Here is a 25,364-nt window from a genome sequence, read left to right on the forward strand (position 1 = left end):
ATGGCAGTGCAAGCTCTGTCGTACCAGAGGTGAGTTTTGTCAATTGGTTTCCACCTTGGAAATGATCACTGAAATCCCAGCAAAACCTCACTAGCTGTCTGAGGCTGACCTTAGGGAAGCCCCCATTGAATTCCTTTCAAAGGACAAGCTGTGTTTTGCTGCCTGGGCAGTGCCTGCTGCCTGGTTGGCTTCAGCAATCAGCTCCACTCTGAGGACAAAACAGAGGAGCTGGTGGTGGCTCAGGAGGAGTAGAGGTGAGAAACGTTATCACGGACAGGCTGCAAATTTGCCATTTCTCACTAGAATCTTTTTTACAGGAAGGCAGAATTTGCTATAAATTGAGGCCGCAGTGTGATCTCTATTTCAGATTATGAAATTATAAGTATTGGACACAGCTAAAATAACAGGACATGATTATACTTAATGAGGCACTAAAAGGGAACAGCAGCATCGACAGAACGAATGTTGTCTCTGCTATCAGTAGGAGGGGACACTGCTTTGAAAGAGGAGAAATCAGTAGAAAAAAAAAGGTGTAAGTCACTGGAACATGTTTGTTGAAATTGTGACCGCTGGCATAAGGATTGAGAGGTCACTTCAAGGCAGTGACATGGGGGAAATGGATGCATTGATGTACAGCAAGCAGACTATGGCGTATCAGAAGAGATAAGGTTATTAGATAAAGCTTCCTCTCATTCTCCACAAACATTGAATAACTCTAACTGGCTGTTTAAAAAAATCAGGTTAGGAGATCAGCTGGGGGAGTTTTGTTTGCTTTATTTTTTAATTCTAAAACATACAGACTTTAAGCCTAGCAATTTCAGACACAACCTGCAATGCCAATACAAGGAGCACTTCAAAGGACAATGATGAATATTCTGACCTTGGAATTTACAGGTGATAGCATTTAAACTCTTTTCTCAAAGTGTTTTCTAAGTTCGTTTCATTGGCATGGAGCCAGTTGGTGAAGACCTAATGCTAATCTCAAGTTTCAAAATAGAAAAAGTGAAAAAAAAAAAAAAGCAATGCAGCAAATTCCACCACATTTGCATGTCACGGTCTTGCAGCATCACTGTGACCACGGCATTGCTGAAGATCATTTGAATTTCTGTATGCAGATATCTTCTCTGTCCCTGCAGGTCCTTCCCACAGTCATCTGTAATGGGGGGAGAGAAAGAAAAGAAGTCTGAGTGGTAGACATGCTGATAGATCAACTAGACAAATACACAAAAAGCAGAAATGTTGGAGCCTTAAAGCAATGAAAAAGGACTCCAATTAATATAATTCTCCCAAGGAATATACAATTACATTTTATACTGTCAATTTTAGGAAAAAAACATATTTTTGATGACCTTTCCTTCCATCCCAAATGGAAAAAAAGCTCCTGTCTTACTGCAGATTTATGCAGTCACTGATATAATCAAATGAATGGTTGTCTAGAACAGTCACTGATTTAAAAAAAAAAAAAAAAAAAAAAAAAAAGCACTAAAAATTACCTTTGTTTTTTCCACGTTTAAATCACATTATGGAATCATTTCAGAACTGCCACAGGCGGCTCCCTATAAATGTCTCTCTTCTGCTCTATCCCTTCAGGATGGATGGCCTTGCTAGTCTGTCCTATGTGCACGTTCTGCACATGCCAGCTTTTACTTGGTATAATTGGCACCATGGCTTTTAAACTTGTTTAAAAACTTCTGAGCTTTACTGCAGCTGAGGACCTTGAGACAAAAAGGAGAACTTGCAGCTCCTGCTTCATCAAGATGTCGAAGGAGCTATATATATTTCTTTTTACAATAAAATGAGTTTGCAAAATGTATTACTAAAATTATTGATTTTCCTACTGTGAGTGTCTGCATGATTCGATTTGATTTGTATTTATTGCTTCCCTCCTAATCAGCTTATAGGTATTTCTACTAAGAATATTCTTTAGATGTTATAAGGCCAGAGAAATTGAACTGACTTTCTGGCCAAAAAGCAGCTCAGATTTCTGTATGCAGTCTTAAAAATGTAAGGAATATCTTACAAAGCATGTCCATCCCCATAACTCCTTATTAAACGCAAACAGAGAACAAGAACTTGATATGCTCAGGTCACGTTTCTATCACAAAAGGCACCAGGCAGTCTTCTCAGACCATGGGCACGTGAGCAGTGGTTTCAAAAGATGACACAGTAAAACGCAGGATCTGTTGTTGCATTTTTGTGACCACGAGCAAGAAAGTAGGTCTGGTTGATACGGATAACACCTGTATTTGAGTGATGCTCTCGTGCAATTTTACATTTGCAGTTTACCATGTGGTTCCAGCAATATTTGATGCACTGCTGGAGGAAAATCTGAACCTGGCACTTGGTTAGGCCAGAAAGCTGAAGCAAGCCACTGCAAAGAGTCCTAAGGGATGAAATTGCCACCATGCTATTGTAATTCAAAGAAACATAGAATGACTAGATTGAACAGGCTCCTCTGAGATCCTCAGCCAAACTTAAGCTAATTCAAACCATAAAATTCTCAGATTCTTCACCCAAAAAGGCTTTGCACATGGTAAGTCCACCAAGCAGGACTGCTTTCATGCTCCCTTGTTTCTTAATTTTGCTGTAAAACATTCTTACCTAAAAACCTTTTCATTTCAACATTTACTGTAGTGGTCTGCATCAGAAAAATAAACTATTGTTATATCCAGCATCTAAATAAAAATGGATCTTCTGGAGATCTCAGTAGCCATCCCCAAGTTGGACTCCTCGTTTAGTGCTAATTACAGAGAAAAAGGAGTCACTGCAGTTATGTAGAGTCGTCACTGAGCTAGAGCCTTTCATTGGCTGTCTTTACGTGAATCAATTAAACATCCACCAGGAGAGCAATTAACCTAGATACAAATTAGACTAGCAGGGAGAACGTTTCCTTGTATCAGGCCTTTTATTTTAGAAATAAGAATCATCCATATTTAAGTGCGCTGTTTTGCCTCAGCTAAAAACAAGTCAATAAAAGAAAGGAAAGTCAAATGTCACGGTGAAGAAGCAGGATGCAGCTGTTGCTTTTTGTACTGCAAGTACTAAAGTAAAGCTGAGTGCACATGCAGGGTGACAGCACACAGGAGATAAACCCAAACGCATACAAAGGAGCCATGCCTGTAAACTAATTAGGAACAGCTGCCATAAATAGCCTAGTAACTGGCTGCAGAGTTAGGGCCAAGCATTATAAACATAAATCCTCCCAGATCAGGGGTTTTATTCCCCAGAAATGTCTGCAAGTGTGAGCATTTCTCTGAACTTACTGGAGCAATGCTGATTTATGTTTGCCTCCAGTTTGCCCAAGAGTCCCCCAGCTCTGAGCCAGGATGTCCACAGAGCTCCCAGCCCGTTCACACCACCAGCAGTTTTGCTGGGTTAAAATCCCCAGGAGTTTTGGTTATTTTAGGCCCATGGTTTTGCAAAACTGTAGGTTGAGGTCACACACAGGCTCTGTGGTTAGCACAGCAGGCAGTGCTTCTTGGCAAGACCTCCCTGTCTTGAAAAATGGGGCTTCTACCCCAATAATGCCTCTAACTGCTAGCATGATGTATGTGTTGTGATAACCGATGTCAAAGGTAGCCGTGGCTGTGGCTAACTTTCTCTAATTTCCAGCCTGCAATAATTTTTCACTGTTATTCCTCGGAAGCAGCACTAGGAATAGTTTTGCCCTATGGCAGTCATATGGCACGTACAGCTTCAGGAAAAGTGATCGTAAAATGAAGCACTGTAGCCTTTTCAACGTTATATTTTTAGAAAGGGGAGGCTAGGAAAAAACCTCTCAAAACTAGGTAGGAAGAGCTATTTTTGATCGCTTCATCACTAAAAGGCTGCTAGCCTGACCTGTGCTATTTTCTGTATGGCACTTTCAGGATAGATCAGTTTGAAGCATCAGACAATACACACAGGAAAAGTGACCAATGAGCCATAAAGCCAGGCAGAGTGTGGAAGCATCAAGGGAACAAAGACGTGTTATTCCCTTTGCTTTTCATCTGAGCCAATTAGATTTGAGTTTTTCTTCGACTGGGCTGTGGCTCAGAGCTGATCCTTCGCATTGTCTGGGCCATTGTATGCCTGAATCCCCCAGCTCTGCAGAAGGAATTGGGTGATTTAGTATTTGAACATGGACAAATTACCCAAGACAGACAGGAGAACCCGAGATCAACCATTTCCTAACTATTGATTAGAGAACATCCGTAGCTAGTCCCATCTCACTCCCTGCCATCCCACTAGTCCTATAATTCAACATTATGGCCACAGACAGCAGGTTACTGCAGACTGCATTTCCTCAACAGCGCATGATTCCTATTAGAGTTACGGCTTTTCAAAGATGTCACACGTGAAATTCAGTATGTAGTTCGGCACAGGATCAAGAAGCTCTGATTTGAATTATAACCAAACTGGCAAGGCAATTGAAGCTAATGGACCTCAGTTGTGATTTCCAGACTTGCAGCTATTCTTACCTCTAAATGTGCAGTGATACCCTGACACATCCATTGTGAACCCCTCGTCTACTCCAGTTCTCTCTGACAAATTGATTTGCAGCGCCCCACTGACATGAGTTTTTAAACATATAAATTCTGCTGATTCATCTCCATTATGAACCCTTTTTACAGGCCAGGGAGATGCTTGAAATCTTGTTAGAGGCTGGGCTGGATGTTCTCTGCAGCCAAGGGGCCATTTGAAGCATCGTGACAGTCTCCAAGCTCATTCATGCCACACCTGAACCCAGTCCCCCCAGTTGGCACGTCAGCTAATTCCATGTTTGTGTAAAGCTGGCAGTGATGAAATGGTAAAATTACGATTAAAAGAAAGTAATAGTAACAGAAAGACGCTAAGCATCATTAGGACTGAAGTCCTTAGAGAAGTCTCATAGCTACTAGGTTATTTCAATATTTTCCAATATGTGGGCAGAGCATCTAAATCCAATCCTGCACCCAAATCCATTACATCACTCTGCATTATATCACAGCCATAGCACCAAAGGTCGTCTCTTTTCTAATGATGCTATGGAAGAACAGCACCGGAGAGGAAACTGAGGCTCAGCGTTGTCATCTAAGCTCGTTCCCTTTTCAAGGAGGCGCATGTTTACTGCTGACTATTTCATTAACCTTCACCTCCAAATTCTTTCTACCTAAAGAAGCTGTGCCGGGCAGACTTATTTCTGCTTTGTTGTGTTTTGTTTTCTCTGATATGGGAATCTACAATTAATTCTCTCATAGGAACCAAGATTTCCAATATCTTTTTAATGTACATGGTCATTGCTTCAGAAACATTTTCATTAAGAAAGGTCAGAGTTCATTTTTATGCTGAATCTGCTTTTCATACAGCAAGTTAATCGCCCATATGTAGCTAATTGGTCCAAGAGTAGTTTGAAGAATCGGTGAAACTGAGTTCAATATCCAGTTCTTAGACAAGGGTTTGCTGGCCAAGGACTTGATACGTTGCTTGAATATATTTGTGGAAAATGGGAGACTTGAATAGCTGCCATGGAGATAGAGGCACAAAATCTCTCATCCCCTCTCACCCAAGTGAATGCCACTATGCCATATAATGCCATAGAATGATGCACTAATTTACAGCAGGTTCTGAAACTTCTCTTGAATATCTTTCTGTTATTAATCATAAAACTCTAGGCTAAATCCTCCACTGGAGTCATTTGGCATGGCTGATTCTTTGTGAATTTGCACAAACTAGAAAACTGGCCCTTTGAAACAAGGCAGGAGGTGGTCATGAATATGAACATGCATTACAGAAGTTATAAAACAAGTGTGCAATGCAGTGTTTTAAAAATGCAAGGAAAACACCACTGGAAAATGTAGGTGGTAAGGTACATGTTTAGCTTTTTTTTAAGTCAGTAAATTACTGAAGTATGCTCCTAGCTGTGAAACCATTCTTGGTATTGATATGGAAAGAAACTTAGCTCTGTAACTTTAACTGCTCTAGCAGTGAATAAATCCAGGAAAATGAATAGCAGAAACGAGCTTAATGATGATCTGTAGAAATTTGCATGGAATCTTCATTTACTCATAAATTGAATGCAAATGTTGCTTTGGGACTGTGCTTTCAGAAATTTATTACCTTCAAATGCAACACAAAGCATTTCTGCACAAAGAAAATAATGCAAGTGGCTGGGAATGTTTGATTTAAGGTTCTGAAATACAACCTCTGGCTGAACATGAATGATGAGAAGTGAGATGGTGTTAGGCAACTACTACTGTGTTACAGCTCTGTCCTGAGAAAGTCCAGAAGAGAAGGAAAATAAACACATAAATTTTTCAAAGCACAAGTGCTCCGTGATAGTACCATCAGGCATCGTGCTGTGGCATGTTATCACACAGCCTGGCGTAGCTGCCTTAGCCAGGCCAGCTGGCCTCATCACCACTGACAGCAAGTTTGAGCCACGCCAAAGCAAGATGCTCATGTTTGAGTCCCCTCCCATTCACTTTGTCCCCTTCCCTTCATTGCACATCCCCAAACAAGGCTGAAGATAATTTGTGGATGATCACAAGAACCCATCATTAAACCCCAGACAGGACCTGATATTCCAAATATCAAGATTCTGAACAAATTATGAAGAAAGAAATAAATGTAAATGCTGTTTGCTGTGAAGCAGTCCCTAAGAGCAGCTTCCCATGAAGCCGAACACCAGCACCTCTTGCTCATGGGATGGCTCAATCTGCCAAGAGCCACGTGCTCCTTCTGTGCCTGCTGATCACCTCTGGGCTTCCTTAGGAGTTCAGGTACCCAGCAACACAGAGGATTAGGCCCTTAGTGCATAAACCTAAGTGTTTTCTTCCATAGCTGTCGCTATATAAATATTATTAGGACATCTCCTCAGCTGGACTGAAATGTCCTTGTTCTGTTGGCTGCACTGCAACGAGACCAATTTATGGCAGCTGATTATCTGGGCCATTATTTATTCCCAGTTTATGATGACCAAATAAGGCTCTAGGACATCAAGGTCTTTGGCTGATACAAAGTGGCAGAACTTCACTGGTTTGGAGTGTCGTGCCCATCTACATTACTCTGTGGTGTGGAGTATGGGAAAGGGGCCAAATTTCAACTTCCTTCTTCTTCCTTCAGCCTGACAAAATTCCTACTGAAGTTATGCTTTGCTCTCCTTGCATGAATAGCACTAATACCTATTCAGGCTTAAATTTCTTAAGCTTAAGCTTGAAGCAGCCTTATATTGAAAATAGGTGGCCACTTACCCAGAGAAACCCCATTAAACTAACAAACAGTTTTTAATAGCTCCAACCAACTGCATTGCATTATCTGCACAATCCTCTTCATTCTGTTGTCTTTCCATAACCTAAAAAAGAAAAAAAAAAAAGCCAACACCTTTTCTTCTACTCATCCGATACTATCATTTTTTTAAAGATATTCAAGTTAATTCATTGTCACTGCATGTATTTTCTACTCCTTTATTTGGAAGCAGTCAGGCTGTTGTGCAACTCCGCCTTCTGTCGTTTGTCTCCTTTTTTTTTTTTTAAGGAAGCTGCAGAACTCAGTCTCATCCTTCCATAGTATTTCTTTACTGCAGGTTTGTCAGTAGTGCGTAATCAAGATTAAATTCAATGCAGCTGATTTGCAGTTCGGTGTGAGTGCCTGCTCCTTCCGTGCCTTTGCTTCAAAGCATGAGACATCATGTTGCTGTTTGCTCCAAAGTAGCATTGCTTGTTTGTTAAACTTCGGGGAAAAAGTTCTCTATAAGCAGAAATATTAGTCTTAATTTCAAAATTTCCAGAAACTGATATGGATAAAAAGGAAAAAGGAATTAGATGCTCATCAGAAATAAGGCAGCATTTTAGACTAATTTCCCTGACTCATTCTAACCTTCAGATCACCTTCAGGATCATGTAGCAGGAGCGCTGTCCATCTACATCTTATTATAGCCAGAAATGCATATTACAAGACTGTGATTAAAATGAAAATGATGTATTTTATTTCAGAAGGAAATTCTGTACATGCTTGTAAATGCCTGTGTGAATAAAAACTTTTTCTTACCCGAATACCCTGATTTTTAAGGTAGTCAATATGTATTATGAAAATTATTGTATTCTATAAAAGTTTGCACTGCCTGAATTTCCAGATGCACTGAATAAGCCGAACGCTATCACTGCTTGATTATAAAGCAACAATTTATTTTGCATGCTGGGTAAATGGATTTAAAACAATCCATGCCTCAATTGTATTTAATGAAAGGGAGTTCTATTACGAAGTTCAGTATGTCCCTCCTCACTTGCTGTTCAACTCCATTAACTTGTTTTCAGAACATTAAAAGGATAATAAAAATTCCCGAGCACCTCTGTTAACCATATGTTTGCTTTTCCAGTAAGTTTTACATATGTATAAAACATGTTCTGCCCCCCCCCCTCCCCCTCAGTCTTTTCTTTCCTTATCAAGGGAAAAAAGAGTAATAAACCAGATCATAACACATATTTTTCCCTAAAATGAAACAAAATGTGATGCTATAATAGACAGTATTTTTGTTTTGACTTCCAATCAAATCCGAAGAGCTGCTTTTTGCCTATGGAGAAAACTTCTACCAAAATAAATGGAACAGATTTAGAATCCATGATTGCTTCAATTATGGTATAATCTTTTCTCTATGCTTGTCATAGAAAACTCCAGAGAGGTTAAACAGAGGATCTAACTGCCTGTGTTTGCAAATACAATTCAGCGGATACTGGGGATAATTCTGACTTCTCCACTGACTGCAGTGCTGCAGTCCTATGACAGCATCATATTAATGAGCCAGCAGAGGTCCGATGTTCCATGTGCCTTGCAAAGTTTAACCCTGTCCCTCGGACTTCCCTAACTCTCCACGATGAAGACACAGCAGCAGCAAAAGCAGGAGCTGTGTATGTCCCAGGTTAAAGGCAGGAAGGCTTTTCTGGGGATGGATTTAGCCTGTTAACAAGATCAACTCCTCCAAAATTCTCAGATTGCTGAACAAGGCAGACACATTTTCAGCACCTTTCTGAATGAGGAGTTAAAACCTACCCCCCTCAGCTTTCCTTTGCTTTGCAGTGGAGCTGGAGCAGTGATTTTTCTAGCACCAGCAGGGCTTTTTTTTTTTTTTTTTTTTTTTTTTTCTTTCCTGTTCTTTGCAGCTTACTAATCAATTGCCTATGTAGCTGTAACCCATCCAGGAGTTCAAAGTCGAGATGCTAGCTAGTCTCTGCATGCAACCCCTAGAAAGTATATTGGACCACGCAAACAAAATTCTTAACAAGGTTTCCGAGCAGAATTCACTTCTAAGCAATGCACCAAGCGATAGACGAAACCAGGAGGGTGGGAGGAAAAAAAAAAAAAAAAAAAAAGAGGAAGAAAGGGAGAAAAGGGAGAACCAAGAGTAGGGATTTCAGGTGCAGGGGGGGCTTTCAAACTCTTGTTTCCTGCAGCGGGTGCAGGGCAGAGCGCAGCCAGCCCCCTGCAGCCCCTCTCCTGCGGTTGTCCTGGCCCCCAAGGGGAGGCAGAGCTCTCCTTGCCGCAAAGCCTCCCGCAGCACCCCCAGCCCCCCGGCCCCGGCCACTTTTGACCTTCAAATGTCTCAGCAAGCCTGGGAAGGGAGAAGAGGGGAGGTGGCACCGGGGGGTGGCATTTTGGGTCCCCTCTGCCCCCTGCTCGCGCACCCCCCTGTGCCATGCGGGAGCTGCCCGTGGTGCTGCAGCCGCTGCTGCTGGCCCCGGTCCTGGCCCCAGTCCTGGTCCCGGTCCTGGCCCTGGTTCTGGCCCCGGTCTTGGTCCCAGCCCCGGTCCCGACCCGGCCCCGGGCCCTACCCTGCGGGCTCCGCCGGGCGCTGCGCTCCGCCATGGCCTCTGCGGGAGTGGGAGGGGTGGAAGGGGGGAAGGAAAAGGTAAAAAAAAAAATAAAAAGGAGGAAAGGAAAAGGGAAAGAAAGGGATAGGAAAAGGAAAGAAAAGAAAAGGAAAGGGAAATAGAATAAAAGAAAGGAAAATGAAAGAAAGAAAAGAAAGAAAAGGGAAAAAATAAAGGAAAAGCAAAATGAAACAAAAGAAATGAAGAGGAAAGAAAGGAAAGGAAAAGGAAAGAAAAGAAAGGAAAATGAAAGTAAAGAGAGGAAATAAAGAAAAGAAAGGAAAGGGGAAAAAGGAAAAGAGAAAAAGAAGAGAAAGAGCGGCGATGTAAGGGAGGGGGAGAAGGGAGCCGGGGGAGGGGAAGGGGGAGCGGGGGCGCAGGGGAATGGGGACGGGGGCAGGGGCGCAGCGGGGAGGGGGCAGCGGGGATTTGGGGGGGGGTCGGGAGCGGGGAGCAGGGGCTGGGGAGAGAAGGGGGGAGCCGGGGAGGGAAGGGGGGAGCCGGGGCAGGGGGGAAGCGAGGGAGGGAGGGGAGGAGCCGGGGAGGCGGAGCAGGGGAAGGGCCGGGGGGAGGCCGCCCCCCCGGCCACGTTGTGCCGCCGGGGCTTTATAAGGGGCGGCGGGCGGCGGAGCAGCGCCGTGTTGCCCCCGGAGTGTCCCCAGCCATGAGCTACACGATGGAGCCCTTGGGCAACCCCTCGTACCGGCGGGTGACCGAGACCCGGGCCACCTACAGCCGTGCCAGCGCCTCCCCGTCCAGCGGCTTTCGCTCGCAGTCGTGGTCGAGGGGCTCCGGCAGCACCGTGTCGTCCTCCTACAAGCGCCCCAACCTCGGAGCCTCCCGAGCCCCCTACGGCTCCACGGTGCTGAGCTCCGCCGACAGCCTCGACGTGAGCCAGTCGTCGCTGCTCAACGGGGCGGCCGAGCTGAAGCTGAGCCGCTCCAACGAGAAGGAGCAGCTGCAGGGGCTCAATGACCGCTTCGCCGGCTACATCGAGAAGGTGCACTACCTGGAGCAGCAGAACAAGGAGATCGAAGCGGAGCTGGCGGCCCTGAGGCAGAAGCACGCCGGCAGGGCGCAGCTGGGCGATGCCTACGAGCAGGAGCTGAGGGAGCTGCGAGGAGCCCTGGAGCAGGTGAGCCACGAGAAGGCGCAGATCCAGCTGGACTCGGAGCACATCGAGGAGGACATCCAGCGCCTGCGGGAGCGCTTCGAGGATGAGGCGAGGCTGCGTGACGAGACGGAGGCCACCATCCGCGCCCTGCGCAAGGAGATGGAGGAGGCCTCGCTCATGCGGGCAGAGCTGGACAAGAAGGTTCAGTCGCTGCAGGACGAGGTGGCCTTCCTGAGGGGCAACCACGAGGAGGAGGTGGCCGAGCTGCTGGCGCAGCTGCAGGCGTCCCACGCCACGGTGGAGAGGAAGGACTACCTGAAGACCGACCTCACCACGGCGCTGAAGGAGATCCGCGCCCAGCTGGAGTGCCAGTCCGACCACAACATGCACCAGGCCGAGGAGTGGTTCAAGTGCCGCTACGCCAAGCTGACGGAGGCGGCCGAGCAGAACAAGGAGGCCATCCGCTCCGCCAAGGAGGAGATCGCCGAGTACCGGAGGCAGCTGCAGTCCAAGAGCATCGAGCTGGAGTCAGTGCGTGGCACCAAGGAGTCGCTGGAGAGGCAGCTGAGTGACATCGAGGAGCGCCACAACAACGACCTCACCACCTACCAGGTGCCGGGGGGGCTGGGGATGGCGGGGTGGGGGTGTTGTGGGGAGATGGAGCCACCTTCTGGGTGCTGAGTGTGGTGCGGGGTCGGTGCTGGTGAGGAGGGGGGGGGTCTGTGGGGTCTGGGGTCCTGTCAGCGTGTTCCTAAAAGTCAGTCCTGAACTTCTTTTGCTCTCAGTGTGTGTGGCTTTGTCACAGGGGCTTTCTTGTCTCCGCTGCAGGACACAATTCATCAGCTGGAAAATGAGCTTAGGGGAACCAAGTGGGAAATGGCACGTCACCTGAGGGAATACCAGGATCTCCTCAATGTCAAGATGGCCCTGGATATTGAAATTGCTGCGTACAGGTACAGTAGGGTCGTTGCAGACATGTCTGGAATATTAATAGCACTGCAGATGCTGCTGCTCTGAGAAGCCGTACCACGGATGAGAAATAGCTGCATGCAGTGAACACAACTCAAATTAGAGCTTGACTAAATTACTGCAAGCCTCTCCAAATCTAGGCAGACCCTGGAAGGGCTGCAGTAAGGAGGCAGAGCTCACTGGGGACCAGCTTGCTGGTAATGAGTGGCGAAGCTCCCGGTGCGCTCAGTGACACCAGGATGGTGTGACTCAGTGCAGTGGCACCCTGGTGCTGCATTCTGCCCTTGTTTACAAAAGCAGAAGACGAAGCAAAAGACAAGCTTATTTTTAACTCCTGCTTGCTTTGCATATGCCAAGCAAGTGGTGCTTGTCATCTGAATTCCCTTTTATCACTTGAGAGAGACGGTGTGCTTGCTTGATCACGGTTTCAGGCAGGGACTGAATCTGCTTGTCAGAAACACTTTTGCTTTTCTTGCTCAACTTTCCTCTGGCATCCACTCTAATCTAGAGCAGGAAAACTGCTTGCTATTGCCATCACCTGGCAGACTTTTTTTAGGCTCTTTTGCATCACTTCAGAACTCTAATCAGAACCACTGATTTTTCTGGGTCACAGGCTTAGATGAAAAACATGCCTCTGAATACAAGAAAAGTCAACATAGAAAGCATCTTCAAATCCCCTTAAATTCCTGAGGCTGTTCAGACAAACACAGGTTCCCTAGGGTCTATAGCTGTTTGCTGCCAAAGATCACTTGAATAAACCAAAGTCTCTGAAACCTCCTATTTTCAAAGCTACACAAGAAGAGTGGATGCCCAGACTATTGCACTAGAGCCGTGCTCTAGCTGGCTTTGAAAGAGACAATATTTAGTTTGGGACCTTCGGCTGCATTCAGTTCTCAGTTCACCTGAGTCATAATGCAGCCCAGGCAGCTGATCAGCTTGAGTTCTTGATGCTAAAGATGAATTACCACCTATGGCCGATTGGTTGCATGTTTGCCACATGCAAGGCAAGCCAGAAGGTGTTTGCTGAATATGAAATTACTGAAAGAGCTGATTTGAGGAAAGCAGAACTCAGGCTGTGAGCGATGGATTGTGCTGATCAGCTCTAGCATATTCTGCAAAACTGTTTTCATCCTGCTGACAGAGGGAGATATTCTAATAGCTGCCCCTTATGTTGAGTTTCTGTGCTCACTGTTTTTCTTGCTCCTGACTCCTTTAGGAAGCTGCTGGAGGGTGAAGAGACAAGATTCAGTGCCTTCTCTGGAAGCATTACTGGGCCCATATTCACACACAGACAACCATCTGTCACAATAGCATCAACCAAAATACAGAAAACAAAAATCGAACCACCAAAGCTGAAGGTCCAGCACAAATTCGTAGAAGAAATCATTGAAGAGACAAAAGTAGAGGATGAGAAGTCTGAAATGGAAGATGCCCTAGCAGCTATTGCAGAAGAAATGGCAGCGAAGGCCCAGCAAGAAGAACAGGAGGAGGAGAAGGCAGAAGAAGCTGCAGAGGAAGAAGCTGTTTCTGAGAAGGCAGCCGCAGAACAGGCAGCTGCACCTGAGGAAGAGGAGAAGGAGGAAGAGGCAGAGGAAGAAGAAGCTGCGAAATCTGATGCAGCAGAAGAAGGAGGCTCTGAAAAAGAAGAGATAGAGGAAAAGGAAGAAGGGGAGGAGGCTGAGGAAGAGGAGGAAGAAGCTGAGGCCAAGGGCAAAGCTGAAGAGGTAGAAGCAAAGGTCGAGAAGGTCAAAACACCTCCCGCAAAGTCACCCCCTAAATCTCCCCCTAAATCCCCTGTAACCGAGCCGGCCAAGGGAGTCCAGAAAGAACCTGCTGCAGAAGCAGTAAAGGAACAGAAAGTGGAGAAAGGTGCCGAGAAGGCAGCCAAGGAGGAAGAGAAAGCAGCATCTCCAGAGAAGCCAGCCACACCAAAGGTAACCTCCCCGGAGAAGCCTGCGACACCGGAGAAGCCCGCCACCCCAGAAAAGCCTGCAAGCCCAGAGAAGCCCGCGACCCCGGAGAAAGCAGTCACCCCGGAGAAGCCGGCGAGCCCGGAGAAGCCCCGCTCTCCAGAAAAACCAGCAACCCCGGAGAAGCCCCGCTCTCCAGAAAAGCCGGCGACCCCAGAGAAGCCCCGCTCTCCGGAGAAGCCAGCTTCCCCAGTCAAAGACGAGAAGGCCGCGGTGGAGGAGACCGTCACTGTCACAAAGGTAACAAAAGTTAGCGCGGAGGTCGAGGCCTCCAAGGAGTCCAGGAAAGAAGACATTGCAGTGAATGGGGAGGTGGAGGAGAAGAAGGAGGAATCCAAAGAGGAGGAGGAAGACAAGGGGGTGGTCACCAATGGCCTAGACGTGAGTCCAGTTGACGATAAGGGTGAGAAAATCGTAGTAACCAAAAAAGCAGAGAAAATCATTAGTGAAGGAGGGGACAGTACAACCACATACATCACGAAGTCTGTGACAGTCACTCAGAAGGTAGAGGAACATGAAGAAAGCTTTGAGGAGAAATTAGTGTCCACCAAGAAAGTGGAGAAAGTTACTTCACATGCTGTAGTAAAAGAGATGAAGGAGTGAATTAAATAAATTATAGCTAAATTAAAAAAAAAAAAATTAAAGAGCTTGGGTCGGTGCAAAAGGTTAAGCCATATGACAGCTGCAAAATGCATGTGAGTGACGGCTTTAAAGCAGAATGGGTTCTCTCATGGAGGCTCCAGACACACAGTATTTTACTTTTTTGTGCAATATAGGGGAGGGGGGGGGAATGCATGCAGGCTCAAGATGTACTCCCTCCACAGAGCTTGGGGAACTAAAATAAAAAATAAAAATTAAAAAAAAAAAATACTAATAATAGTGCATGAGATGAAATGTGCAAAGGAAGCTTTTGAATTTCCTGAGCTGTTGGAGGGACATATCTGAGGAACGACTTAAGATGTATTATGCAAAGAACCAACTGAGCCAAAAACAAACAGAAAACAGTACTAGAATATTCATGAGAACCAGAACTCTCCTAGCCTTAAAAAAAAAAGCTACTTATAAATAATTATGTTTACCTCACTGGTGCAATTAGGGTGGACTTTTGCTCATGGGAGAACCTAGTCGACATGCACAGTACGCAACCTTTTGTTGTTTGATGTAAAACCGTCACAGCAGTTCTTGCTCAATAAAGGTCAATACTGAAAACATGACTTGTCTGGTGATTCTCTTCAAACTCAAACCCTTCCCTCAAATAAGGTATTCATACTGACCAGCAGGGTGGGGGGGGGTTGAAAAGGCACTTGAGCTCTTCCTTCTCTGCGTTTCCTCATTAAGAAAATGAATTCCTATAGCATGGTTAAGTAATATTAATACTTGAGCTGGTTTAAGCAAACATGAGCCATATGCCCTGGTTTCTAGAGAAAAGTGGGGCCTATTGAATTCTAGGGGTTGGCCTTTTGGTGCTTGGAGGGGTTGCAGTCCCTCTTGCTAATAGGGGAAGGGGTCTCTAAGCCATGTGCTGCTAGCTCTGCTTGTCTGAGCAATCCTGCTTGTATTACTTGAGAAAGTGTTGGGCTGGCTCTGCATACTGGTCTCAATGCTTAAGGAAAGCCTTAAAGACGGGGTAATTTCCAGATCATTCCTTGACTTTCATGAGACAGTACCATACCTGTTAACCACAACTGGTCATGGTATCTTCTGTGACACTCATTTGTGACTTAATGGGTCTTTGCTCACTTAAATCATCTCAGCCCCGACACTACATATTCATAAAAAGGTAGTAGGTAGCAGCTTTTATTTTTTCCTTTCCTTCCTTAATTCTGTGGGAACGTCCTTCTCATCACCTCCCTGTCTCAAGTGATCCACAAGGAAATCTGTCTCTAAACACAAAATTTTGAAATTGAGGGCAAATAATTTCCTAGAAAAAGGAAACTGTCCCAGAGATGACATTGCATTGGGCATCAAAAATATCCCTGACTCAATTTTTTTTTACGTATTTGTCCATCTTAAAATAACTGTAGAAAGGAAACCATTCCACAGCCTGAACTGAGGCTAAGTAGAGTTCAGATTACACCTGGTATGACTGAGAAATAAAATCAAATTAAAGCTTTTTTGTTTTTATATAATTTCCAACAGAAAGGCATTCTAAATGCTGGCCTATGTCTACTACCATTTGCAGGTTGGCTTCATTAAGAAGAAAGCCAGGTAAAAAGGCCCTTTAAAATCCCAATCCATGGAAATTAAATCGAGATAGCTGACACAAACGGAAAAAGAGGAGGGCCCCGACTCTAGGGTAATAATGTCTTATTATAGGATTAAGATTGTGTTTATTTCAATTGCATTTTAAAAGGAAAACAAAGACTGCTTCTACTGCTTTACATGCCATAAATAGCAAAGAAATGCAAATCTTTTTTTTTGTTCAGCTGCCTGGGTTTGGTGTATGAACTGTTCTGAAAGCTGTTGACTAATAGAGGGTCTGATCAAAATCCATGCTTTGCATAAGCTTTCCAATTCTTTGCCCTATCAATAATTGAAGATCAAGTAGATTTTAATTGGAAGGGTTACTCATGTTCTTCACTGGAGAAAATGTAAAAACTCCACAATAGAAACGTCTTTCAAATAAATGCGAATGCCTTTGTGTAGCAAAGTAATGAATGTTTCTCCTGCTGATATCAATAATGGAAAGCTGTGCTCAACAGATTGCTGCTTGAGTGACGTTTAATTAAAGCAAAGTAAGCAAATTAAATGGCAGCTTCTCTGTAGCAAGCTTATTTGTGAAAGTTACATGCATATATGGATGTAAAAATAACTATACCTTTATGAATAAAATGTTAACGAGCCCAGACCCACTCCCCTGCCATCAGTGCTCCCAGAATCTGCTAAAATGTCATGAATTGTGAAGCCAATGGGCTACCCCTCAGCACGAAAAGTTGGACATCTTCAGCATCAGGACAAAGAAGGGTCACCTTGTACAATTAATTAAATTTTGACATCAGTGAGAAACTCGCGAACATCTTGCTAACGTGTGCTTACACAGGTGCAGGTGGGATCCCAAACTGGCTTGCTCTTTTCTAAGTTATGCTTTCTTTTCAGTTCTGGTAGGAGACAGGTACAAGGACAAAACCTAGAAATTAATGTTTGTGTTGCTAAATGCAGCCAAGAGACCAGAGTTTTACAGAAAGAAATGACAGCCATTGAAGTAAGGCAAACTCATGGGCTACTCATTGGCATATTACAAAATACTCTCTTCCTCCCCTTTTCCACACAAAGCATATTTCAGCCTTTAGTTATTATCCACAACTGCACTTCTTTTCTCTGTATGCTTTAACATACATTTTTTTTTTAATTATTATTATTTTTAGTTTGGTCTATTTCCCACTGCAAGTGTTTCCATCAAATCCTAAGAGAAATAAGCAACCAGTTAGCACATTTCTAAATATTTATAAAACTATAAGATCTGGTTAATATTTAATTTTGCCAAGAGGTTTTGTCTACTGACATCTGCAATCAAACAGTTTCAAAAGATAGCATAATTCCAGGGCAGAGATGCATAAATAGTATGTTATTTGCCTGTTCTGCACCAATTATTTCTTGAGACTGTGCATAACCACTGAAGGGATTAATTATTTTCAGACACAGGAGTACATTAATCAGTACAAAAGACTCTGCAAAAGGAAAAACAACAATTAATGGATGCTATCTGTGAAGATCTATGTGTTTGACTTACAGGGGGCCATCAAGACCCCCTGTGACTTCAGGAACTGGAGGGCTCTAAAACGGGGATTTTGTGCCTTATCAGGTTGAAGGAGCTATGATTAAGATATTTTCAGCATCCCAGAGCTAAAATCCAGGCAGAAACAAAATCGGAAGTGTTATAAAACAGAAATAGGTTGCGTTTGCCAGGGTGCTGAGTCAGGCACTAGAATTTTCTCCACACATCAGGGTCTGTGCTTTTACCATGCACTAGTGGGCTTTTTCCCTTCTCTGTTCGGGACAGAACCACCCTCAGTTAAGCCAGGAAGGCAGAAAATGATGAATTGTCAATTATTCAGTTACCGGAAAGTTAATTCTTAGAATCTGGGTATTATACCTGTAAAACTTTTCCTCTTGCCAGGTAGAAGGGGAGTGTGTGTGGAGAAGAAAAGCCCTTAGGACCTCCTTGTTTTTGTCTTCCCACTGACAAGATCTCGGCCTGATGCAGACCCCATCTGCCTGAAGGCCAGAGGAAGGACAGCCTTGCTGCTTTACTCGCAGCTGCAACTTGGGTTAAAGTTTCTACCGTGTCTCCCTCTGCCTGCTTTTACTGCATTGCGTCAAAGCCAGCTCCTGGATTTTCTGAGGTAAAGCAAGTGTTGCCAGCAGGATCTCCACAACCCCAAGAGCATCCCGGCACACAGACGCATGCTTCCACCCTCTCTCTCTCCAGTTTCCCTCAGGAGCTGGGCAGGACTGGGGGTAAAAAATCAGGCTGGATGGCCCCTACAGCTTGTAACCCTCTGCAGCTCAGTGCCACGGCTGTGACTCACACATTTCCCACAAGAGTCGTGAAATCTCTCCTTTAGCTGCAATGCATTAAAAATAACGCAGGGAGCGGGGATCGGGCCGAGACACACTGCAGGGAGGACTGTGTTTTCTGGTGTCCCTCTGACTGTGCTGGTTTGAGAGCATCCCTTAGCAGCCTGGCTGCCAAGATTTGGAAAGCCGCAAGCTGTGTCGCTTCCCAGAAGTGAAAGGGATGCAAATGACTAAGTGAAGAAAAGGTTCATCTGCAGGAGAAGACATGAGATAAGAAGCAAAATCAGATATTGCAAAGTCAGGAGGCATAGTGCTTGGAGAATAGGAGGATAGGGGCAGTGGTTTTGATATATGCTGATCTATTTTAACTGTGGTTTGGCTTTAATGGCCGTGATGAGCTCTGATCTGGCACATAGCATGCTTTTTGCTCTGCAGGAGCAGCTTCTCTCTTCCTAAAGTGCCACGCTAAGCATTTTCTGATAGGGCACTTTGGCAAATTTCCAAGTGCCATCTCCTGCACTCCACCTTGTGTTGCGTTAGAGCTGGGGGTGTCACATACCGAAAGGAGCAGCTCTGCCACCCTGCCGGCCCCTCTGCAAAGCTTGATGCCAGTGGCACAGCCGGGTTTCTTGTCCATGGCACCAAAAGCACCTGCTGGGGGGACACCCACATCTGCCTGGTGAGTCTGCATAAACACAGAAAACTCTTCTCCATAGAGGTGGAAAAGCCCCTATGGAAAGCAGAGGGGAGGTGTGGAAGAAAGGCTTAAAAGAGATTGTTGAAGAAAAAGGGGTATGATTTGCTTACTTGCCTTCTGGTTCTCAAAAGCATCAAAAATACAAAAAATAAGAAGAAACAATAAAAACAAATAAATAAACAGTATTTAGAAATGCTGTCTGGACTCCCTGAAAACAAGTTACTGAATTACTCCATACGAGTACAAAGCTCTGTCTCCTGAACAGTTTCGCCAAAGACTTCCTTTCTCCTGCTGTTTTTCATGGGATCACAGAAGGAAAGAATTGCCTTGAGCACTTACCTCATCCACCTTCTTTATAACTCTTCAAGCAGCAGTACATGCTTTTGGAACATCCCTAAAATTTGTATAAAATACTTCTCTCTGAAAATAGTCATTGAGGAGAGCCAATGCAAATCAGACAATGTCATGAAGTCAGCGTAGAAAATTAAAAGGTACCCCAGAATGTTATGTAAAAATCCATCTAGCTAAACGTGTCTGAGAAGGCTGCAGCCCCATGATGACTGTTCTACTCTAGCTTTACATAAGAAGAAGCATATTTTAAATGGTTTAATTTGCAGTCTTGGCACAAGGTTAAGTTATAGGCATCAACTTTAGCTAACTGAAAATAAATAGGCTCAGGCGTGGCATTTCTTTCAGAATTGCCAGGCTTTGCTGCTGTGAGCTGTTCCTATTTTGTGCCTGATCATACTTTGTGAGACTTTTCTTCGGTTCATACTGAAAATCTTAAAAGGCCCTGATAAATTCTCAGTAGAGAATGAGCCTCAAGTCCATAGTGATAGAACTTAAGACAGCAGTCTGGGGGAAGACAGCTCACAGTCAATTGTCAGAGACTGCCACACCCCCATCTTTTAAAAACAAAGAAACTACAACGTGTTAAGAAAGACCTTGTTCCAAACCTTGTCAGCAGTCATTTTCCCCTTTCATCACTGAATCTACCCAGTGTTTTTTCACCAGTATCAGTTTGTATATTAATTAGAATTCTTCCATAAGACAAAAGAGTTTGTTCATACAAGACTAGCAAATCCAAAGCTAACAGCCCATTCAGATTGCGGTGTATTTTTATAATTAAAATTTCCTGTGAACATGCATCCACAGCACAAACAAATGCCCTTATTGCTTTATCCACATATCAGTGCTCCAATGTATCTGCTTGGGACAGAATCATTCAACAGGCTTGAAAGATGCGTGCAATACCCCACTTTATCTATCATTTTTAAGTGCATTAATGACAAAGGACACATACTACAAGGAATCTGTGTAAGCATTTCTGTAACTTTATTGACTAGCTTTATTGCACATACTTATTGAAGCCTCCATTTTGCCCACCCAAGGTTTCCATAATTATTTTAAATGCAAGTTAAAGATAACTTTCATTCCATGACTTATTTTTTCCTTTTAGAATTTTAAGATTCTGAATCACCCAAATAGGACATAACCCCTGAATTCATACGTGTAGACCATGCAGCACTCAGGGAGCAAGCCAGTGGGTGCTCTGCAAGCATACTGATACTCCGCATAGAGAAACATCATAGATCATTAACTTTAAACCTCAGTGGTCACTGAATTAAATATGTGAGACTGCAATTTTAGCTCAGTCAATCATAGTTTAACTTGATGAGAAAGCTGGACTGCCTTAGAAATTAAGCTTTCTTCTTCACTTCAGTCTCTTCCTTTCCTGCTGCCTCTTTCTCTTCCTTTTCTTCCTCACCAGTTTCCTCAGCAGTTTCTTGAGACTCCTCTCCTTCTTCAGCTGCTGTTTCTTCCCCTTCTTCATCACCCTCTTTGGCTTCTTCAGATTCTTCCTTCGCACCTTTGAAAAGCGAGAAGAAACATTTCTCATCTCCTATACTGCTTCAGACTAGTTCCTAGCCCCAATTCCACAGAAGCCAGCATACCTGCACCCTTCATCTCCATCCATTTGGATGACAGCCAACCTAAACTTCATGGCTCTAGCAACTGATTTCTGGATGAAAGCAGCAACATATCTAGGACTTCTAAGGTGATTGACAAAGTTACACAGCCAGTTTATTCTAAATTTCAGGGGGAGGGAAATATTTTAGAGGTCTTTTAGAAACCAGTCTTGAAAAATAGTGATTAACTGTAGATTCACTGCTTTAAACCTTATTCAAAGATCTGAGTTCAAGAAGGACTCTTGCTATTATCCTTCAATTGGCTCTTAGCTGTACTTCCATTATGATCTGATTTTATTAATAAAATTATAATTAATCATGTTAAACTCAATTAGCCCAGTGGTAACCAATGCATTTCAGATACATTTAGGTTAAAGCCTTCAGAGCTATAATGTTGCTCTTACACTTTAAAAAGGTGAGTTTAAGTAAACTGGGGGACAGCAAGTGGCATATACTTTGGTTGAAGAAAACAAGAAAGCTACCTAGACCTCAGGGAACACAAGCTGCTGTCCACTGAACCCAATGCTTACATCCAGACATCAGGTGATGTTCCCATTATCCTAGGCTACTCTGGGAATTAGTATTTATTTCAGGATGTTCTTGCTATTCATTCAAGGATGTCTGAAATAGACATATTGCTTGCTGCCAGCATTAGTTGCTTCTAAAGTATTGCATTAAGTTTTGTAAGAATGAGAAACAGCCAGCAGTTTCCAAAGGGCTAGAACCAGTCCTAAAATCTTCCTGGCACTAAACATTTACCTTACCTTCTATTCTAAATTCAGGTGTACTTGCTCAAATGCTACATGCTTGATCTCACATGCTTGTTAATAGTCAGTGAGAAAAGCCTATTAATTAAGCCTAGTTCCTAAGATTTCTGGGTTTTATCCCATATGAGCAGGGTGAAACATGGAAGAGAAGGGTTTGAAAGTTAACTAAGTACCTTCCTCCTCTTCTTCAGCCTCTTCACCTCCTGCTTCTTCCTCCTCACCTTCTTCTTTCTCTTCCTCCTCACCTTCCTCTGCTGGGGCTGCCTTGGCTTCTCCTGCTTTAGCAGCCTCAATTGTTTCCTCTATTTCAATCTGTTCTTCCTGGACATGACTAGAATAATAGGTGGGGAAGGAACGGGTTGTCATCAGGTAGGAACTGGACTGGAGGCCACTGTATGCAGACCTGCCAAAAGTCGGGGCAGCCTGGGTGTAGCCACTGGTGATGCTTCCAACGCTAGTGAAGCTGAGTCGAGTCTCTTCACCTTCCAGCAGTTTTCTAGCAGGAAAAAAAAAAAAAGCAAGCATCTTAGCTCTGCTGCAGTGGTATTTGGCAAACTCAGCTATGGACAAGTGTACCATTATTATGCTTTGAGCAGCCACATGCCCTAGGGACTGCATACTACCTACAGTGCAAATACTAGCCCATAATGAATAATGGCATGGCAGTAGTATTCTTGTCTTAGTATAAATTAACTTTGAATTGTGTATGACTGTGGAATTAGTACTTGTTAGAAGTAATGGAAAAAAATAGTTTTCTACAGCAGGTAAAGATACATCTGTATTTTGGTAGCCTGTGAAGTTCCAGAGAACAATGCAGACGTAACAACTCCATGTTACAGCTGTAAACCTTGTCTAACAGCTAACCACTTTCAGTATTTCCCTCTGTGGCATTCACAGAAACTGTTTCAGCATTTATGATTTCTATCACTATCTGGGTTAAAACATTAAACGGTTATTTAAAAGCAATTATTCTGTGAAAGAACTCACAAGTAATCTCCTGCTAAGCAATTAAAGAGAAATCCCATTGTTGAAAACGTGTAAGGGATTTCTAGTTCTGAAAACATAGCTGCCTGTTTTAAGGAGTTTTACTGATCTAAAAACAGGCTTTAGGCTCAGGGATCTCTTTGCTCTATGAGTACAGCATTGTATATGCATACTATAATACTTGTATTTGCTACACAGTGCAGATTTTGCTTAGAGAAAGCTTTACTTAAAAGCACTGCTTCTTTCAATGCAAGACATTTAAGAAAATCTGATTGAACTCTGCTATCTCTGACACTTTCAGCTAGAGGAACAAAAACAGTTCTCTTATAGAAAAAGGGGAACCTGATCCAAGATTGATTCAAGCATCCTCCCTATCATACCTGTATGCTGCAATCTCAATATCCAGGGCCATTTTCACATTGAGCAGGTCTTGGTATTCCTTTAAGTACCGAGCCATTTCACTCTTCGTGGTTCGCAACTCATTCTCTAATTTGTTGATTGTATCCTGTTGGAAGCAAGAACATTGACAGTGCACAAGCCTCAGGATTTCCCTGTCTAGCAACGCCACCTGCCAAGGCATTCCTGCAGCCCTTGCAGCTTAGCCTTGCTGCAGCAGACTGTCAGCCCCCTCACACCGCTCCCCAGCAGGTCCTCCCCACCCCTCCCTCTGCACCCTACCACAACCCTAAGCACCTAATTCCCACTATTTCAAGACTGAAGCATTCACAAGGGTTAAATATACTTCATTTTAGCATCTAGGCTGTTTTCCCTTATGCTTTTTGGAGCACTCATTTACCTTTTTGACAGCAGCTCACAACAGTACGCCCAAGACCACCCCCGCCTTATGCACCAAGCGGTGCTGTGGGCTGGAAGGCAGCCTGTGCTCACCTGCAGTGCCGAGATGTCAGCACTCTGCTTTTCCTCCAGCTCCTGCAGCTGCTTCTCCAGCGCCTCGTTCATGCCACGGGTGGCCTCGATCTCCAGCGTCTTGGCCTTCAGGAGACGGCGGCTCTCAGACACCTCGTCCTTGGCAGCACGGACAGCGTCGGTGTTCTTGGCAGCGCTCTCGCTGAGGACGGTGAAGCGGCTGCGGAACCACTCCTCGGCGTTCTGCATGTTGCGGGCCGCCAGCTTCTCGTACTGGGCACGGATGTCCCGCAGCGCAGCTGAGAGGTCAGGCTTGGCCGACACGTCCATCTCGACGGAGAGGTGAGCGTACTGGATCTGAGCCTGCAGCTCGGCCAGCTCTTCCTCGTGGACCTTCTTGAGGAAGGCCAGCTCATCCAGGAGGCTGTCCACACGCTTCTCCAGCTCGGCCCGAGCCAACGCTGCCTCATCGGCGCCCTTGCGGACCTCCAGCAGCCTGGCCTCAGCATCCTCCCTGCTCAGCACCTCTTCCTCGTAGCGGGCCTGCAGTCCCCGCAGCGTCTCCTCCAGGCTCTCCCGCTCGCCCTGCAGCGCTTGCTTCTCGCTCGTCGCCTCCTCAGCAGCCAGGCGCAGCTCACGGATCTCCTGCTCATACAGGGCTCGGAAGCGGGATGGCTCAGCGTGCTTCTGCCTCAGCACCAGCAGCTCAGCCTCCAGCACCTTGTTCTGCTGCTCCAACTCGTGCACCCGCTCGATGAAGCAGGCGAAGCGGTCGTTCAGGTCCTGCAGCTGCGCCCGCTCCTGGCTGCGGATGGACTTGAGGTCGTTGCTGATGGCCGCCACCTGGCTCAGGTCGAGGCTGTCCACCGAGTGCAGGAGGGAGCCTGAGGCGCTGGAGGCGGCGTAGCTGCGGCGAACCGACACGGAGGACACGGGCGCCGAGAGGCTGGAATATGCCGAGCGCCCCGAGCTGTAGCCGCCGCTGCTGCTCCGCATCGTGGAGACGTGGAGCCGCGAGCTGTCGGCATAGCGGCGCTTGTAGGAGGGGAAGAACGGGTCGTAGCCGTACGAGCTCATGGTTGCAGGGGGGCCAGCGACTGCTCTGCGGCTCGGCGCCGCCCGACGGCCCCTATTTATTGTCGGGGAGGGCGGGCGGGCTCAGCCGCCAGGCGGGGACGGGGAGGGACGCGGCGGCTGAAGGACGGCCCCGCTTGGTTCAGGGCGGCTCTGCGGGGGGGTTGGAGGCGAGGGGGCTGTGGTCGAGGCTTCCCACTGCTCGTTTGTCCCTCCTCGGGTGGGTCTGAGGTAGGCAGGGTGCCCTCGGGGCTGCGTTCCCTCACGACCCCCTCAGGTTTAGCCGTAGGGCGCTGCGCGGCGCCATTTTGTGCCTGGTCGCCCCTTCCCGCCCAAAGCCCCCTGAGGGAGGTGGCAGGGGGATCGTTGTAAACCCCCACCATAGCCAGGGCCTGAGGAGGGCTCGGGTTATCGGTGGGGCTGGGGGTTTACAACACTCACCTGTACCTCAGAAAGCTTAGAATACATGTCTAAATAGCATTTTTTTCTCCTAGCTTATTTGCAGTTCTCACGAGGTGTGTATGCTCTTCAAGCTCCTGCTGTGCTCACTATGTATCTCCTCACAAATGGTTCTTAATAACCAGGTAATTACACGAATTAAGAAACTAAT

General features: G+C 45.3%; 2 protein-coding genes and 1 long non-coding RNA gene across 3 annotated transcripts; 1 reads left to right on the plus strand and 2 right to left on the minus strand.

The window, feature by feature from the left end:
- Positions 1-754: 754 nt before the first annotated feature.
- On the minus strand, positions 755-10,007 carry LOC119713554 (uncharacterized). Its single transcript, XR_005260774.2, has 3 exons — positions 9,786-10,007; positions 7,212-7,312; positions 755-1,153 (listed from the first exon to the last, which is right to left on the minus strand). It is a non-coding gene; the product is annotated as an uncharacterized lncRNA (long non-coding RNA).
- A 380-nt stretch (positions 10,008-10,387) lies between these two features.
- NEFM (neurofilament medium chain) lies at positions 10,388-15,091 on the plus strand. The gene is made up of 3 exons (XM_038167111.2): positions 10,388-11,550; positions 11,767-11,891; positions 13,124-15,091. Exons 1-3 carry the CDS (start codon positions 10,489-10,491, stop codon positions 14,478-14,480), a joined length of 2,544 nt encoding a protein of 847 aa, XP_038023039.1. The 5' UTR covers positions 10,388-10,488; the 3' UTR covers positions 14,481-15,091.
- Positions 15,092-20,404: 5,313 nt separating this feature from the next.
- On the minus strand, positions 20,405-24,818 carry NEFL (neurofilament light chain). The gene is made up of 4 exons (XM_038167014.2): positions 23,702-24,818; positions 23,194-23,318; positions 22,003-22,325; positions 20,405-20,962 (listed from the first exon to the last, which is right to left on the minus strand). The coding sequence occupies exons 1-4, from the start codon at positions 24,755-24,757 to the stop codon at positions 20,793-20,795; spliced, it is 1,674 nt and encodes a 557-aa protein (XP_038022942.1). The 5' UTR covers positions 24,758-24,818; the 3' UTR covers positions 20,405-20,792.
- Between the last annotated feature and the right edge of the window lie 546 nt (positions 24,819-25,364).

This window comes from Anas platyrhynchos, chromosome 23, assembly GCF_047663525.1.
Source record: "Anas platyrhynchos isolate ZD024472 breed Pekin duck chromosome 23, IASCAAS_PekinDuck_T2T, whole genome shotgun sequence".
In the NCBI taxonomy this organism is placed as follows: domain Eukaryota; kingdom Metazoa; phylum Chordata; class Aves; order Anseriformes; family Anatidae; genus Anas; species Anas platyrhynchos.

Bases quoted from the DNA above. Each gene is read 5' to 3' on its own strand.
- NEFM (XM_038167111.2), top strand. From the start codon at position 10,489: ATGAGCTACACGATGGAGCCCTTGGGCAACCCCTCGTACCGGCGGGTG. The intron at 11,551-11,766 runs GTGCCGGGGGGG...TCTCCGCTGCAG, and splicing joins ACGACCTCACCACCTACCAG to GACACAATTCATCAGCTGGA. The intron at 11,892-13,123 runs GTACAGTAGGGT...TGACTCCTTTAG, and splicing joins ATTGAAATTGCTGCGTACAG to GAAGCTGCTGGAGGGTGAAG.
- NEFL (XM_038167014.2), bottom strand. From the start codon at position 24,757: ATGAGCTCGTACGGCTACGACCCGTTCTTCCCCTCCTACAAGCGCCGC. The intron at 22,326-23,193 runs GTATGATAGGGA...TTTTCCTGCTAG, and splicing joins ATTGAGATTGCAGCATACAG to AAAACTGCTGGAAGGTGAAG. The intron at 20,963-22,002 runs GTACTTAGTTAA...CGCTTTTCAAAG, and splicing joins GGCTGAAGAAGAGGAGGAAG to GTGCGAAGGAAGAATCTGAA.